The sequence below is a fragment of the Caretta caretta genome, chromosome 6, assembly GCF_965140235.1.
Source record: "Caretta caretta isolate rCarCar2 chromosome 6, rCarCar1.hap1, whole genome shotgun sequence".
Lineage (NCBI taxonomy): Eukaryota > Metazoa > Chordata > Testudines > Cheloniidae > Caretta > Caretta caretta.
The window spans coordinates 40,331,789-40,347,810 of NC_134211.1; the positions used below are offsets into that span (position 1 = coordinate 40,331,789).

General features: G+C 40.1%; 2 protein-coding genes across 9 annotated transcripts in view; one reads left to right on the forward strand and one right to left on the reverse strand.

The window, feature by feature from the left end:
- Nucleotides 1-8,033, forward strand: part of IMMP1L (inner mitochondrial membrane peptidase subunit 1) — a 34,721-nt gene extending 26,688 nt beyond the window's left edge. The window contains exons 4-5 of the mRNA XM_048854606.1: nt 1,066-1,176; nt 7,834-8,033. Coding sequence (XP_048710563.1) covers nt 1,066-1,176; nt 7,834-7,902 — 180 coding nt within the window. The 3' untranslated portion in view covers nt 7,903-8,033. The remainder of the gene's footprint in view (nt 1-1,065; nt 1,177-7,833) is intronic.
- DNAJC24 (DnaJ heat shock protein family (Hsp40) member C24) overlaps nt 1-16,022 on the reverse strand; it is a 169,404-nt gene that overhangs the window by 38,612 nt on the left and 114,770 nt on the right. For 5 of the 8 annotated variants that reach the window (XM_048854608.2, XM_048854610.2, XM_048854609.2 and 2 more), the window contains exons 4-5: nt 13,072-13,140; nt 7,569-11,555 (exon numbers count right to left, since the gene is read on the reverse strand). In XM_048854608.2, coding sequence (XP_048710565.2) covers nt 11,431-11,555; nt 13,072-13,140 — 194 coding nt within the window. In that variant the 3' untranslated portion in view covers nt 7,569-11,430. Of the gene's footprint in view, nt 1-7,568; nt 11,556-13,071; nt 13,141-16,022 lie in introns of those variants that run through there. The other 3 variants (XR_007357266.2, XR_007357265.2, XM_048854613.2) reach the window with 2 other exon arrangements.

A 16,022-nucleotide genomic window follows, 5' to 3' on the forward strand; every position in this document is an offset into this window, starting at 1 on the left:
AAATATAGTATTTAAGAATTATTTTGCTTTTAAGAGCTTATCCTTTTCTGAAGTTGTGAAATGTTCAGTGATTCTATTTTGTCTTACCAGCATGAATCTTAGTCATTGCATGCTATATATTTTGAATCAATTCTTTCATGCTGGTTAAATGTACGCAGCTCTGAACTGTGTTATTCTGGTTACTAATGCAACCATAGGTGCTGGAACTAGGAGTGCAGGGGGTGCTGCAGCACACCCTGGCTTGAAGTGGTTTCCATTATGTGCAGGATTTACAGTTTGGTTCAGTGGCTCTCAGCACTCCCACTATAAAATTGTTTCGGCGCCCCTGAATGCAATTGTGTTTCTATTTCTTATGTTTTCATTGAGTTAGTCAGGTCCTGAACTTACAGCATGTAATATAGTTAATGCATAGAACATATAGGCAATAAAAGGTCTTTGTCATATAGTATAAGGTCACCATCATTAATTTTCAAATTGTAAAAAGAGACTTGTTTTGTGATGGTCATTATTGCAATATAATGTGCTGTGGATCCTGCCTGCACATAGAATGAACTGTGATCTTAATTAGAACTTTGACAAGCCCCACTCCGATAAAATGATGAGATTATTCGTAATTGATGTCACAATCAATTACCATTTAGATCATCATGAGCCTACTAACAGGTCTAGCCTTGGTGCTGGCCCCAGGATGTTGATGAGTGTGTGGCTGCCTTGTTCATGCTGTTCCTGCGACAGGAGGGCAGATTTTCAGTCAACATCCTAATGACCTCTTTTGAAGTCTATTAAATTAATGACCCTGTCATACTGGTCTAACCTTTTACATCTTCATTTTGGATTTTTTGTTGCAAACTAGCATTTCTGGAGCATGTGATAGAACAGATACTTGGAAATATTTTTTTTTTCTAATCTAGCACTGTTTTAGAGACCATAGAAGTATTAATTCATGGAATGACAAGAAGACACAAGAGGGTTCACTTTACAGGTTATATCTTGGGGGATTGAATTTCCTTTAAAGAAACACATTCTACGTTGTCTAACTTGTATTTTGATCTTCCCTAACTGCAGGTGCCTAAAGGGCATGTTTGGTTAGAAGGAGATAATCTCAGGAATTCTACAGATTCCAGGTGTTATGGACCTGTTCCTTATGGACTGATAAGAGGACGCATTTGCTTCAAGGTATACCTATAGACTCTAAAAACCAGTTACTTCAAACATTTTTTAAAAATATTTGAGCGAAAGTCTACTCCCATCCTTAGCAACATCACTGAACTAAATGGGGATGACTATCAGAACAACTTGGACCTTTTAGATTTTCAAGAAAAGTCTCTCCATATTTTTGGGACAAAGATAAATAGTTTCACGTGAAAATGTACACCTCAAGTGATCACCGTCATTAAGGTTGTGTGAACAGTTTGGCAAGTGAATCTATACCCATTCCATATATGTTGGCTACTACCGGTGGGGAATACAATCCATCCCCACCTTGCTTTTTTTGTAATCATTTTTCCAAAATGATGAAACAGTATAATTTTCTGTTTAGCTATTTTATATAATTTTAAACAAAATATCATTTGAGCCATAGTTCCATATTGCAAAGAACAGTGACTGAGGGGAGGTTGTCTTTTCCAGGCCTAATTACTTTAGGATCTTAACTGTAGACCTACTAACTGGACTACATCACCCTTAATACTTGTTAAACTGAAATCTCTGAACCAACTTTAACTCATGACAGGTCCACCATAATTATCTGCCCTTCACTTCTAGATATGAATCAAGTCTCTTGTTAAATGTTTTGTTACACAATAAACCATGTAGGCTTACTTTTACGGTTTCCTTTAATAGTCCTATAACCTATTTTCTATTAATTATATTTTCATATTATTTCTGTCTGCATTATGAATCAGTGTGTACAACTGTATTTAATCACTTATCAAAAATAAGGAACTAGCATTAATTTCTCTTGTTAAACAATTACTATAAGGAGCAAGCTGGTACAGTTTAGTGGGTTCATGCAGTAGGCTTTAAAAAACTAGGTTTAAATCCTGCTGCGGACAAAGTAAAAGGTTGCTGGTCAGTATTTGCCATACATCACAAAACCACCACATACTATAATTCAGCACAGTTGGCATGTGCGCTCAGAAAAGACCCAGCTCTAGTTAAAAAATATTGTGTGTATTAATGCAGCTTAGAATCGTTAGGAGTGCATTTTCACTTTTCAGAGAATCTTGCAACTACTGACCATAATGCTTACTAAACCTGAAATAACATTTTCCCCTCAGCTTTGTCTGACCTCTGTTCTTTATGGGTTATTAAAACATTTGCCATCAGTGTCTCCCTGGCACATTACAAGTTATAGCTGTTCCATCCCTGAATGTTTGTTTGTCTTAACATGCATTTCTAAAGAATAGAACAATGATTATTCTAAACAGGGTGGTGATTCTGTGATATTGACAAATAGCCACAAGGATAAGTTGTGTATTAGTTGTGGCCTAACGTTTGACCCAAACCTGCAAAATTATAAAGCTAGTTAGTGCATCACCCACTTAAAATGTATATGTAACTAGTGAGCCCATTAAAATTATTTTAGTGAGAATCTAGTGTTAATAATTTTACTGAAAAATCTCCAGTCACTGTGACAGGATTAGAGAACTGCCACTTAGTATTATATTTTCTAGTCTGAGGTGGCCTTTTGCCAACTGATGATTATTAATGTTCTGCTGATGAGAATAAAGCATATGGTGTGTAACAAGCAAGGGTGAGTTTATACTTCAAAACACTGTGTATGTTTTAGGAAACTAATGAGATGTCTAACTCTGCTATAGCTATAAATCAGTGTACAGTAATCTGCATAACACCACATTGTAGTTATTGAGAGAACATTTCTTCTTTACTTTTAAAAAAGAACAAACAAAACTCAGTTGCTATAGTTTATTTTTAAAAAATTATGCATGTCTTGAGCAATCATGATTGGTGTAAAGTCACCTGTCTTCCATGTCAGACAGTCTGTACTGTGAGTTATTCCACCTCTCCCTGCTGGCTGAAGGCAAAACAAAGATTAACAGCCAGCCTAGGGCCTGGAGAGTGCCTCTCTGTGGAGAACCCCAGATTTCTTTGCCTCCATTCCTGGGCAGAAGGCAGACCAAGGATCTCCCCTTTGTAGCAGAGCCTTTCAGAACACGACAACCAAAATCATCTGAATTAGACTAACTGGAGACTCATGGAAAACTGATGTAAATCTTTTTTTTTTTTTAAAACCCCTCTCTATTGGCAGAGGGTTTTTAAGCCAGATTGCCTGCTGGAGCAAACCTGTTTCATCCTACTCACTCTATGAAACTCTCCAGGAGCCACTGATCCCAGAAAAAAACAGAAAAGCATCTCAGAACTATTTTCCAACTAAAGCAAAGAGAGAATTATGTATTTCATTATCCCCAGTGTTTGAAGAAGTAATCGAGGTTTAATGGGCTCCCAAGCAAAGCTAAGCATCCTACACAGAAAAATGCAGAGATTCTATTCTTTACCCAAGGACAAGAAATATTTGGTCATTCTACCAAATGTGGATGCAGCAGCCACTGCATTAGTAAAAGACACTAATTGCCTCAGGGACAGCCACGGGTGAGTCTAGCATGGATAGACTGTATGACCCAATCAGGCCAGGATCAAGATAAAAAAACTGAAGACAAGTTTGAACTGAAACCAAATAGGAATAAGATCTGATTAGCAGCTTCTCTTGTAGCAAATGCTTCTCTGGATTCCCTTAGATTCACAGCTTGCTCCATGGCATCTAATCTGGTAGCCCAAAGACACCTCTGGCTCCATCTCTGGAAAGCAAATATGCAAGTAAAACACCTTATGATCTCGGCCAAGTAATTAGGCGGCAAGATGTATGGTGAGGATGTGGTGGTGGGAGAACAGAAGCAGGTTGGAAGAAAGTCTTTTCCATGTCATTGACCTGAGGAGAGCTATAGAACTTTTCTCTGGCACGTCTTTGATTTATGCTAACCAGCGCACAAGAAATCCATAGAGACTTCATATCTGGAAGACGGAGATGGTCCCTTTTCAATAGATCAAGAAACTTCAAAGAATGATCTTCTGGAAAACCTGCATCAAACCATAAATCATCTACCTGACTCTGTGCCCCACATCCAACACTACCTCTTATCTTGGGATGGAGTAGGGGGGAGAGGAGGAGGCTTGATAAGTTTGTCCACTTACAGGAGACACCTACATCAGGCAAATGGATACTAGGGACAGTTCTACTGGGTCTCAGCATTTGAACCATAGAATCAGGATCGGCCAGACAGATTCTGTGGTGTGTACTTTATTCTTTTTTGTCCCAAAGAAGAATAGGAACACAAGAGCCATCTTAGATCTTAAGTCTAATAAATCTCTCAAGTTTGGATGGAAATCCTAAATCTGTCATTGCTGCTGTCACCCAGGATTTCATGACTTCAAGAGACTTCGAAGCGGTTTATCTTCATGTGCCAATCAGGGAGATTTACTGAAAATGTCTGTGCTCTATTACAATGTGAAGCATTTTCTGGACAGAAATCTCTGATTTGGACTGGTGACTACCCCAAAGGTCATCACACAAGATTCTGATGGGCTTAACAGCCATTGTCAGAAAGAGGATACACATGTATCTCTATCAGATTGTCCTTCAGGATCCAGTGGAGACTTATACAATCATGGATTTCTGTAAACATAGAGAGGAGACACTTCCAACTATCTCAGGGATTTCTGCATTTAGGAATGATGCTGGATACCTAGGAGATGTCTAGGATTAGTCTTATCGAAAAGAAATTGCTACCATTCAGGATCTGAGAATCACTGATCTCAGGTCAGTCACTTCCTCCCTCAAGAGATGGACTCATCCTTTGTGATTCCCACAGGAGTACCTGGTTTCAGAATCAGTAAGACTCATGATTACCACTAATGCCACCCAGAGTAGCCCAAGGGACATGGTCCATTTTGGAGAAGGGGAATATGAAGTGGCTAGAGCTACGGGCCATCAACAGCCACAGCATCAGCGTCATACAGACACCATCAAAATGACCTATGTCCAGGAAGATTACTGATGAATCCAGGGAGTTGAGTAGCACATACCCCCTCCTCAGTCGCCTCAGAACCTACACGGTGCGTAATAAGCAAAAACTCCCCCTGCAAACCCCACAACCAGTGTCTGGCGGCCGCAGCTTTGTCAGAGGAGGCTTAGCCTGCCCTAGCCTATTATACCTGCTGCTTATACCTGTGTCAATCAACAAAGGAAATCTTCCTCCCTCCATAAGGAAGCAATTAGTCTACTGATTTGATCAGAGCATCATCATCTCTCTGAAAGCCATCCACATAAAGGAGGGAGAATGCAACAGCATGCTGATTCAGGAGGATGGACCTGGACTGGGGGTGAAGGGGGGGGAGAGAAGAGTCTAAATCCATGAACAGTTCAGGTGATGTCAAAAAAGTTAGGGGTTTAGTCACAGACCTCTTGACCTTGAGAGAAAACTGAAAAGATGGTGAGACATTAACCAGACAAGGAGACCAGATCAGGAGACAAGAACCAGAAGGGGAAGCAATTGGCTCATAAGGCTTACTTTATAACTTTCCTCCTGTATCTGTACTGGCAAGGGCAGTAAGAAAAGATTTTAAAGGAGCAAGCCACAGTGAGCCTGATCACCCCTCACTGGTCCTGCAACCTCTGGTTCTTGGACTTCATAAACCCTCTCTGAAACTAACAACTTGGGAAGGAAGTCTAAGCCAGGAACTGATCCAGAACCCAAAACTGCTGCTAAAACCAATCGTGTGGAAACTGAAAGGGGAGAACAGAGGTGTCTGGGATACTCAGTTGGGTCTGCCAACAAGGTATGCAATCACTTGGCCCAAACGCCAGTACTGATGCTACAAAAGACATTAAATACCAAGACAGCCAAAGTAAAGGATATCTCAGAGGTACTAAAGGATGGGTGGGCTAAGGGTATCAAGCCCAATACAGCTTGCTGTCACAGCAAGTGTTTGGAATGGTAAGGAATCTAAGATTTCTAGTTAGCACAACCCTTCGTTAGTCCTCCTGTGGTACATAGCTTCCTGTCCTAGAGCCTTAACAAAACAAACATTTGAACCACTACATTGTTTTGACCTACTTTCTCTTTCTCAAAATGGGTCTTAGGAGCAGTCATCTCAGCTAGAAAAGGGATATCGGAACTCAGAGCATTGTCTATGAAGGCTCATCTATGCATTTTCCATAAGGACAAAACAATTCTTTGGATGGACTCATTATTTATTCCAAAACACCTTTCCACAGGTCGCAAGAACCAGCTTTGCCTTCTTTCTGCTCCAGGCCTAGGCTTCCCAATGAAACTGAATGGCATGAAATGGATATAAGCGGAGTACTTTAAATCAAGAGCATGAAAACTTATTGGAGGTCCACAGAACTTATATTACTTTTCAGATAAAAGGCAGGCCTCTAAATCCTCTACTGAAAGATGGGGCAAAGCACATATTACTGAAGCCTACAGAGTATCTGGAGCAAATCCACTGGATAACCGCACATCTTATTCCAAGGAATTCAGCAACTTGTTGGGCAGAAAGCTCTGGTGCTTAATGTGAAATCTGTAAGGCAGCTATGTGGACATCAGTGCACCTGTTCATGAAGCATTAAAGCACTGATGTCTCTTCTTCCTTTAATGCAGCATTCAGGAGACGGGTACTGCAAAATGTGCTGCCCCAGTTCCTGTGTGAGAATCTGAATTGCCCCTTCTCCCCACCCCCATAGTTGAGTATGCTTTCCACATCCCACAGAACGGACTGTCAGACACAAGGGTTGGGGGTAGGATGTGGTGAGAAAGGAAAACTGAATTTTCTTTGTAATACTCTCCATGTCCGACATTCTGGCCCAACCAGCGTGGATTCATTTGTCTGAGAACTGAAGTTGTTTTTCTCCGCTGTCCCATATTATAAATTTCCTAAGGCTGTGCTATGAGGTTCATATATCTAAGTTAAGTGACTTATACTAATATATTCAGGGAATATTTTTCAGCTTTGGAAGCAATCATTCTGGGTTCCTCACAGAAGGGTGGTCCTGGCCTCAGGCTGGCTGTCAGTCTTTGTTCTGCCTCCAGCCAGCAGGAAAAATTTATTACTATATTACCCTATAATACAGACTGTCAGATATGGAGGGTATTAAAAAGAAGATTGATAAGAAGGAAATCTTCCTATTGCGGTATACTCATCTCAACTAAAGAATTAAAAGGTGAGAAGTGTAAAGTATATAAAACAAGACTGGGAGTATGGAAATACAGTATAATTCCATTTATCCACATTCTTTTTGAATGGTCTTAGTTATCTGAAGCCACGCATCTCGCCCATGTAGCCCTGTTAATCACCCGCTACTAACATCTCAGTTAGCCTTATCACTAATCAATGGTTTTGTATTTGTATAGTGGTTCTGAGCAGATACTTGCAGTTACTGAGACCTAATTCCGTTTCAGCAGCAAGGGCAGCTGACAGTGTCTGTGTCTCAGGCTGTGATTAGTCAGTTTTTAAAAAAAAATAATTCAGAATTCTGTCCACAGTAGTTTAATACATTTTTGGTGTTTTAATAAACTCAGTAAATTTTACTCTTTTATAAAGTACAAAGTATTAAGCAAACATCAGCATTACTCCCTTCAGTCCCCACATTTCTACATCAGTGAAACTGAAGCACAAAATAGCACTCTACTTATCCGGTCAGTTACCTTAAACTTTCTGATGTCCCTCAGGCCATTTGGATAAATGGGTGAGTACTGCATTGAAATTAGAGTTTTAATCAATGATTAACTTTTACTATATTTCATTTTACAGATATGGCCTCTGAATGATTTGGGATTTCTGCGTGCTAGCCCCAACGGTCACAGATTTTTGGATGATTAAGAGAACTAATAAGTGAATTCTGCCAGTTTACTTAACTGTCTTACAATGCTTTAATAGCTTTTTTTTACTGAGTGAATGAAACAATGTGTTTGTATTTACAAAAAATTAAACATTATGACTAAGATATCAAACTCTTTGAGCTTAAGTCTCTCTTTATTAACATCAGCATATGTTTTTTTCTAGAAGTCAGTTATGGAAATTAAATACAAATACTGTTGTAATTACAGAATAAGTTATTTGTCTTTCTTAAACTATTCATGGTGAGTCCCTTTATGCACAAGAAAGTGTCTTAGGGCTTGTCTACATTATCAGCTAGATCGAAGGGCAGCCATCGATCCAGTGGGTTCAATTTATCGCGTCTACTCTAGACGGGATAAATTGATGGCCGAGTGCTCTCCCGACTCCGGTACTCCACCGGAGCGAGAGGCGAAGTCGACGGGGGAGTGTCAGCAGTCGACTTACCACAGTGAAGACACCAGGGTAAGTAGATCTGTCAAATTCAGCTACGTGAAGCTGCGTAATTTAAATCGATTCCCCCCGCTCAGTGTAGACCAGGTCTTATATTCTAACAGCTAGATCCTCACAGGGGATTTCGGCTCAGCATCACAATACCTAATCTTAGGCTCCCAATCTCCCTGTACAATGCATGGGGAGAGTTAAGCACCTAAGAGTGGGATTAACAGAAGGCAGCAAGCTGAGTCAGGGGGCTACCCAAGCTAAGCAGAACAAAATACTAAGGAGAGTGGTGGGGCATAAGCAGCAGCAGATTCACGTGGCTATGATGTAGCTGTGGTGGCACGTAGAGTGGACTTTCATCTTGAATGGTCCCTTGCAAGTCCTCTTCCTTCAGCAAGAGTCAGGATGGGAGGATTTAGGCTTCTTAAATCTCTCAAAATAGTATCTTCCAACCTCATTCATGGTTAGCTTCATGCCCTGCTTTCTTCAACCTGAGCTCTATAAACTTCTGTAAAAGTGTACCTCCTTCTTTACATTGGACATAACCCCACCAATGCAGTCAACTTGTTCTCAACTGTTGCAACTTGCCAGGATCATCTAGTTTGTGGCAATAATCAAACTAAAGGATTTTAAGAATATGCTGTAACTTTTGACACTAAAAACTGTCTAGTATTCTCTTCTCAGTTGTTTTTAATGGCCATGTTTCTTGTCCATACAACAGAGCTGTCATCACTACTGCATTGAACTCTTAGTTATGACACACATATCCTGCTGCCCAAATAGAGGGCTCTGAAGATGGTGAAATGTCATTAATGCAAAACCAATCTAACATGACAACTTTTGGATACAGCACTTCCTGCTGTCAACTGACTACCCAAATGGATAAAACTATTCATCTATTCAATGTCATTGCTATCTACTTGGAGCATTGGCAGGTCATTTGTTTCCATTTTACAGGAGGCATGCATGGCTTTGGTTTTATAATCATTAATCTGAAGTCCCATAGATTCTGCAGTTTTTTGCAGTTCTTCCAGCATTAGCTGTAGTTGGTCAATAGCCTCTCCAGGTAAGGCAATATCATCCATGCACTTGAGATCCTCAAAAAATGAATCTAAGTTTCACACCTCCTATATTGTCCTCTATCAGATCGTCTATTAGAACATTACATAATGCAACCCTGTCATACACAGATTCTGTTGAAAATCAGTCTACTTCACATAGCTAAATGTACCATGGTACTGTTTCTCTATTAGATACTTTGTCCTCAGGCACCCCATGCTCGCGTGGCAGTAGCCATAGTGCTGACAGGTTAACTTTTTTTTTGCCACTCCAGTCATTTTTCAGTAACATTCCACAGAACATACACAGCATGAGTTGCCCTGCCCTTCAAGGGTAGCTGGGCACCCATCTTCACAAGGGATTCACAGCCATAAACTCATCGAGTTAGACACTTAAGCCAGGTCAGCCCTTTCTCACAAAAAAATTAGGTGGTGATGGTGGCCATTATTAACTGGGCCAGAGAAAGAGAGTGACTCTATAGCTCAGTGGTTAGGATTTCACCTGTGAGACCCAGGTTCCAGTCCCTGTACTAATGACTATTTAAGCAGAACAGCAACAACAGGAGAGACTCAGTCCACAATACCCTATAACTTGGTGATTGGGGTATTCATCTAGGATGGGGTAGACCTGGGTTCAAGTCCTTGCTCCAGACCAGGCACAGTGGGGACCTGAACCCAGGTCACTCACAACCCAGGTGAGTGTTCAACCACTGGGTTACTGGGTATTGGGAGAATGCTATCCCCACCCTGGTTTATGTGTGGTCCAATCCAGTAGGTACGCTCTTAGGCAGCCTCTGAGAATACCTACCAGATCAGATCCTGAGCAGCTCAGTGGTGTCAGGACTTAAGTGGTTTTGTACTTGTCCACTCACAGAAATATAGGCACGTTGGGGATTTCACCACTAGCAACTTAGGCACCTAGAGATTTTAGCCACATGCAGGATTAGGCAGCAGCTGAGCAGGGGCCTTGAGGATCTAAATTTTTGACTTGGTGCCTAAATCCTATTGTGGACCTAGTCCCAAGTTTCCATTCATAATATTACAAATGTAGTTAAATTAAAAGTCTGAATGACTTAGACAAAGCAATGATTGCAAACCTGTTTCTTGGACACAACTCACCATGCAAATTCTTGAGGTGGCAGAACCACTCTGTGTATTAGCAACACTTTAAACGGCACATTTGCAGAAATGCAGTCCTTAATATGTGGGAGACATCATTAAACTATTACATGGCTCTGATCTTAACTACTGGAGTCTACTAACACATGACATGTAGGAAAGAGGTAACAACTTTGTGCGTATAAGCCCCTCGATTCAGTTGTATATGCATAACGTAAGACTGCTTAAAAAGCTTTTATCATTTTTTTTAAAAGGCACAGGACCATTGTTTTGTACAGCAGCTGCTTCCTAGGAATATTACCTTCCCTCATTTTAACATATTAGGCTGATCTCCATTCTCTTCAAATCACAGTGTCACAGTTTTGTTTTCAGAAAAATACTTCTCATGTTAAGTGTTTATAAGGTAACTTTTGTCATCTTTGCTGGTAATGTGAGACTTAGGTATTCTGAAGGTAGTCCCCCAGCTACAACTGATATAATCTTAGGGAGAAAGGAGTGTCAGCTAGACCAGAAAGCTCAGTGCTACTTCCACAAATGGAATGTAAATAAATTAATTAAAAATTATGAAAGCACTCATTTATAGGGCAGGAAAAGGACAGTTTTCAAATCAATGAAAACAGGCAGAACAAGCACCATTTTCACAGGACAGTTCACATTCTATTAAGTACAGAAATGTGTCTAGTTTGATTAACTGAAGCACTTATAGCTCTTTTGTTTGTAACTTTAAGATCTTCTGGTTAAAACTTGAAAATAGATTTAAGCCCTCCTTTTCAGCTGTGATAGGGTGCTAGCACTTGTAATGCACACCTTTTCCCTGACACATTTACTAACCGATTCTCTCCACTGAATATTCAGCTGGATGAAACCAACACGTGCAAGTGGGACAACTGTTATTTCATCGAAGGATCTCTATAACTAATGAACATGTGTCACAGCAAACCAAGGAAACCTCTTCAGCTTCATTTCTGGAGACAGTATACTTCCCACCACATCGGCATGAGCGTGTATAACAATGTTCATCTGTTGAAACAAACAATTTAAAAACTTAGTGCTTGAGCACAAATAAATTGTTTGAAGCCAAAGTTCCTGTTTAAGACTGAGATATGCAATCTTACTGTTGAACTGATGATGGAAGTTATAAGTTTGCAGAGTTTATGAAGGACCTCTTATCACTGTTAAGAAAGGTAGAGGCTGAATACAACAGTTCCTGCAACAATATTTCATCCTCAGATAGCTATATCTGTAACATAAAAGGCTAGTGTTTCATTGACTATGTGGCGCTCCCTGTGTCTAGCGGGGGAGGAATCTTTTCATTAAGAAAAACAAATAATCAAATTTTAAAAAGTGTATCCCCACCAATGAACTAGTGCTAGGAATCTGCAGAGAACCAGTGGTGAACTCTGAGCAAGGAGGACGGATTCTGACAGAATGCAAAGAATCTTGGAGAAGTCTGGAAATCACTTATGTGAAGACAGGCTGTAAATACAATTTTCTGTGATTAATAATTGACCTCAGTAATGCAGATTATGAAGATTCAAAAACAGTTCTGAAGTTAGGTTGGAGGAGAGAGGGGAAGCATAAAGCAGAGGAAAGGGGAGAAGGCAAGTTACAGTTTCCATGATTTTTAAAAATAAAATATGTCAAATGATAAAAACCCCAAATTATAATGAAGTAGAAAGCTGAAGCATTGACAAAATGGAAATCTTATGTTTGAGAACAGTCACAGCAAAGGATTCAATCCCACTTGCTCCTCTGAGGAAGGAAGGGTCTTCTCTAGCACTGAAAACAGCAAAAAGAGAGCAAAAATATTGACTACCATGGAAAGCCAAGTGGCAATTCCAAATCTATATCTAGCAGCATTGAGGAAGGGTATTTTAACTTATAAAGATGAGAGAGGATGAGACTGATGAGAAAAAGTAAAAATAGTGGACAATGATGAAGAATAGACCAGCAAACATTAAATAAAGTCAAAACACCAGCAAAGAAAACAAAAACAAAAAAAGAAGGGGGAGGAAGCAAATTTCAAAGGGAAAGCCAAGCAACATACAGAAGTTTAGATAAATCAGAACAACACCATGTCAAATGAGATATAGAAAACTTAGCAAACATTTCCAGTCATCACAGTCAAGGCCCATTAAAAAGCTGAGAGAGGCTCAAAGATTGAGGGCAAGTCTACACTTCAGTGTTACATTGGTGCAGATGCACCAATGCTGCTGCACCACTGTAGCGCATCTGGTGGAGACGCGCTATGCTGCCGGGAGAATGCTCTCCTGTCGGCATAATTACTCCACCTTGGCAAAAACTATAAGCTATGTTGGTGGGAGAGTGTTTCCTGCTGACATAGCCCCAGTGTGGACAGCATGAAACTTGCATTGCTCGGGGCAAGGGGGGGCTTTTTCAACCTGAGCTATGTAAGTTAGATCAACTTAAGTGGTAGTGTAGACCTGCCCTGAGGAAGCAGCCAGGATGACTCTAGCCAAGTCTATTAGCTATCCCATTCCTCCTCTCCCCATATAAAAAAGTGAAACATTCATACCCTTATTCCAGGACATGTCTTCAAGATAAATTTGAGCATCCAATGGCCATGTTTGCATTAGATCATCTTCTAAAAGAAAGTAGTGATACATGTTCAGTTCTGATAAATTGAAAAGAGAACTATTTGGTTTCTTACCTAGATGTTGGTAGTCCCATGTATACACAATTCACCAGTCAAGTCACTGGATGTCCCATTCATGAATGTGGTCAAAGAGGCATTTCTCTAAAATGGTTTTGGTGCGGTGCCCATGTCTCTGTTATAAGGCTGGGAAGACCTTACAATACCCCAAAGATGCTCCCAAAAACTTAACAAAACATTGAAGGGCAGGATACTGATTTAAATAAGTCATCCACTCACCCCAAAGGATGGGAGGGAGGTTTAAACAGGCAAGCTTTCATTGTTAAGTTTAGCTACCATTGTGACAAGCATGGTATAAATGCCCAGAATAACTGATGTAGCTACTTTTCTGGGGCCAAAATGCTAGGCCCCTGCTTACTCTTTGGCTTCTGAAAGGAGGACCAGAATTAACCACTTTATCTAGGGAGAGCCAAAGTTTGCTGAGGTCCAGACATTCTTTTATGATATACTTTTAGGATCATAAAAGAATCCTTTTAGGATCTCTCTAAACAGCTTTAGAATGATAGTCCTGGCCTGTACCAAGTGAGATTTAGATGTTCTGATGCTCACAGATCCACATTTAGCAATGATGAAGTACAGCATGGAATGGAACGCAATTTGACACATCATATTGGAAGAACAAAGACCCTTAACTACTTTTTATACTTTCTCAGCCTCCTTAGATTTGATATACGCAGTTTGCCCAAGGCCTTTAGTGGTTACAACATAGGACATGGCCTGTCACAGAGCTGCAGCTAAAACAACATAATCCCTCTTAAATGGTGGATTTCAGATTCCTATTCAATGAATAAGCCTGGGGCTCTCTTGAGTTTCAGGGTCTTTAATAACTTGGGCAACCAGTTTGGGCAATGCATCTACTCGCCTTCCTGGTCATATAGATAGGTTTCTCTTCAGGGCACTGTATGATTTTGTGCATTTATATTATGTTCCTCAATGGAAGCAGAGTATTTCACCATCCTCTGAAATGGAGAAGGACTTGGCCTATCCTTTTCCTCAGGACTTTTTGCCCTTCTATTTGGATGAGAGAAACTGAGGATAACAGCTTAAAGAAGTCAGTGAAAGGGGCTACAGAGGGAAGAATCCAGGGACTAAGGACAAACTGTCCATGGAGAAGACATCATTGAGGTACATCAGGATACCATGGCACAGGAAAACCTTTGCCAGGAGAGGGAGATAAAGCAGATCCAGGAGCTGTGTAGCGCATAAGTGCCCATGGTGTCTGTGCGTTAGACATAGAGTGACTGGGAAGGAGGGGAGAGGGAAAACGTATGACTAGCAGGACCTGCTTGGCAGGAATATAAAGACTAAGCCACGGGCAGTAGACATGACAAGGAGCAGGACTACAAACATAGTTAGGCACTAGTCAGGATTACGCCATTATTACTGAATAAGCATCGTTTCCTCCACTCGGTGGGTGCTTCAGTTAGCAGGCCTGCTACCTTTGGAAAGAAGAGGAGAGCAAGAAAGTGTTCCTAAAGAGACATGAGAGAGGCAGGGCAGGCCTACTGGCAGGCTGCAGCACTTGCTATGAGGTAGAGAACTGTGGAAAGTTACAGCTATAAGGTGGAGTGCATCTGGTACTGTGGAAGTATCCCTCTGTCCTATATACCATCCACCATATATACACTTGGTGTGATGGACATACAAACACTTGTAATATTTTATAAACATTTATAAGTTTTGTCTGCTATAGGATTACAAAGGGTTATTTCCAGCAGGAGCGGAGCTTACTATGCAGGAAAGCACACCTCAGCATCCAGTAGTACCATTTACAGATACTTAAGGGACAATGCAGGTGTCATTCATTTTGAAAAAAGAAAAGGAGTACTTGTGGCACCTTAGAGACTAACCAATTTATTTGAGCATGAGCTTTCGTGAGCTACACGAAAGCTCATGTTCAAATAAATTGGTTAGTCTCTAAGGTGCCACAAGTACTCCTTTTCTTTTTGCAAATACAGACTAACACGGCTGTTACTCTGAAACCATTCATTTTGAAGTTTTACCTTAATCCCAGCTAAATACAACTGTATCCATAGGAAGAGAGAAGTCAGGTAGGAAACTAAAAAAGAACTATGGGGTGGTTAAAAACTCAGATCCTACTGTGAAGCAGACATCTGGGGTGGAGCTGTCTGGGATAAAGTAGGCCTACCTGGGCCTTAGCTAAGATTGATATGCATGTAGACTGTTGTTTTATTAGTAATTTAAACCCCCCCCCCCACCCTTGTATGCAATTAGATGAGGCGTCTATATAACAAAGTAATTTGCACCTTTCCCTGTAGATTATTAATAGGCTAAATCTAGTCTAGTGTCCATTTTCTATAAAATAGTATTAAGGCTTGTGATATGAGAGAAATTTTCTAAAAAATTTAGAATATATAGAACTATTACATAAGTCAACTTCAAACATTAACTGTATAAAGCAAGCCATTCATAATTAGGATTCTTAATTAGACACCACAGTAGTATGTAGAGTGGATAAAAATCAATTTAAAAAACTTTAAAATTAAATTTGAAATCATGACAACATATATTAAGGCCTAAACTTACTATAATGTATTAAAATAATTTAAATTAAGTTAAAAAATAATATTCAAGCAGTACATTTGTTGCCAAAGTTTTAAAGAAAGTCAAACCAGTGAAATGAAGTCACAGGCTAAGCACCTGGGCTTAGAGTTTGCTGAAGTACTAAAAACCAACTTTTGACATCAGTAGCCTCTTCTGCAGTTACAGAAAAAACAGTTTCTTCATTTCAGTTCATTCAACTAGTTCAGGTCAATGACTAGTTCATTCCAAGTCGAGAAACTGATTGGGAG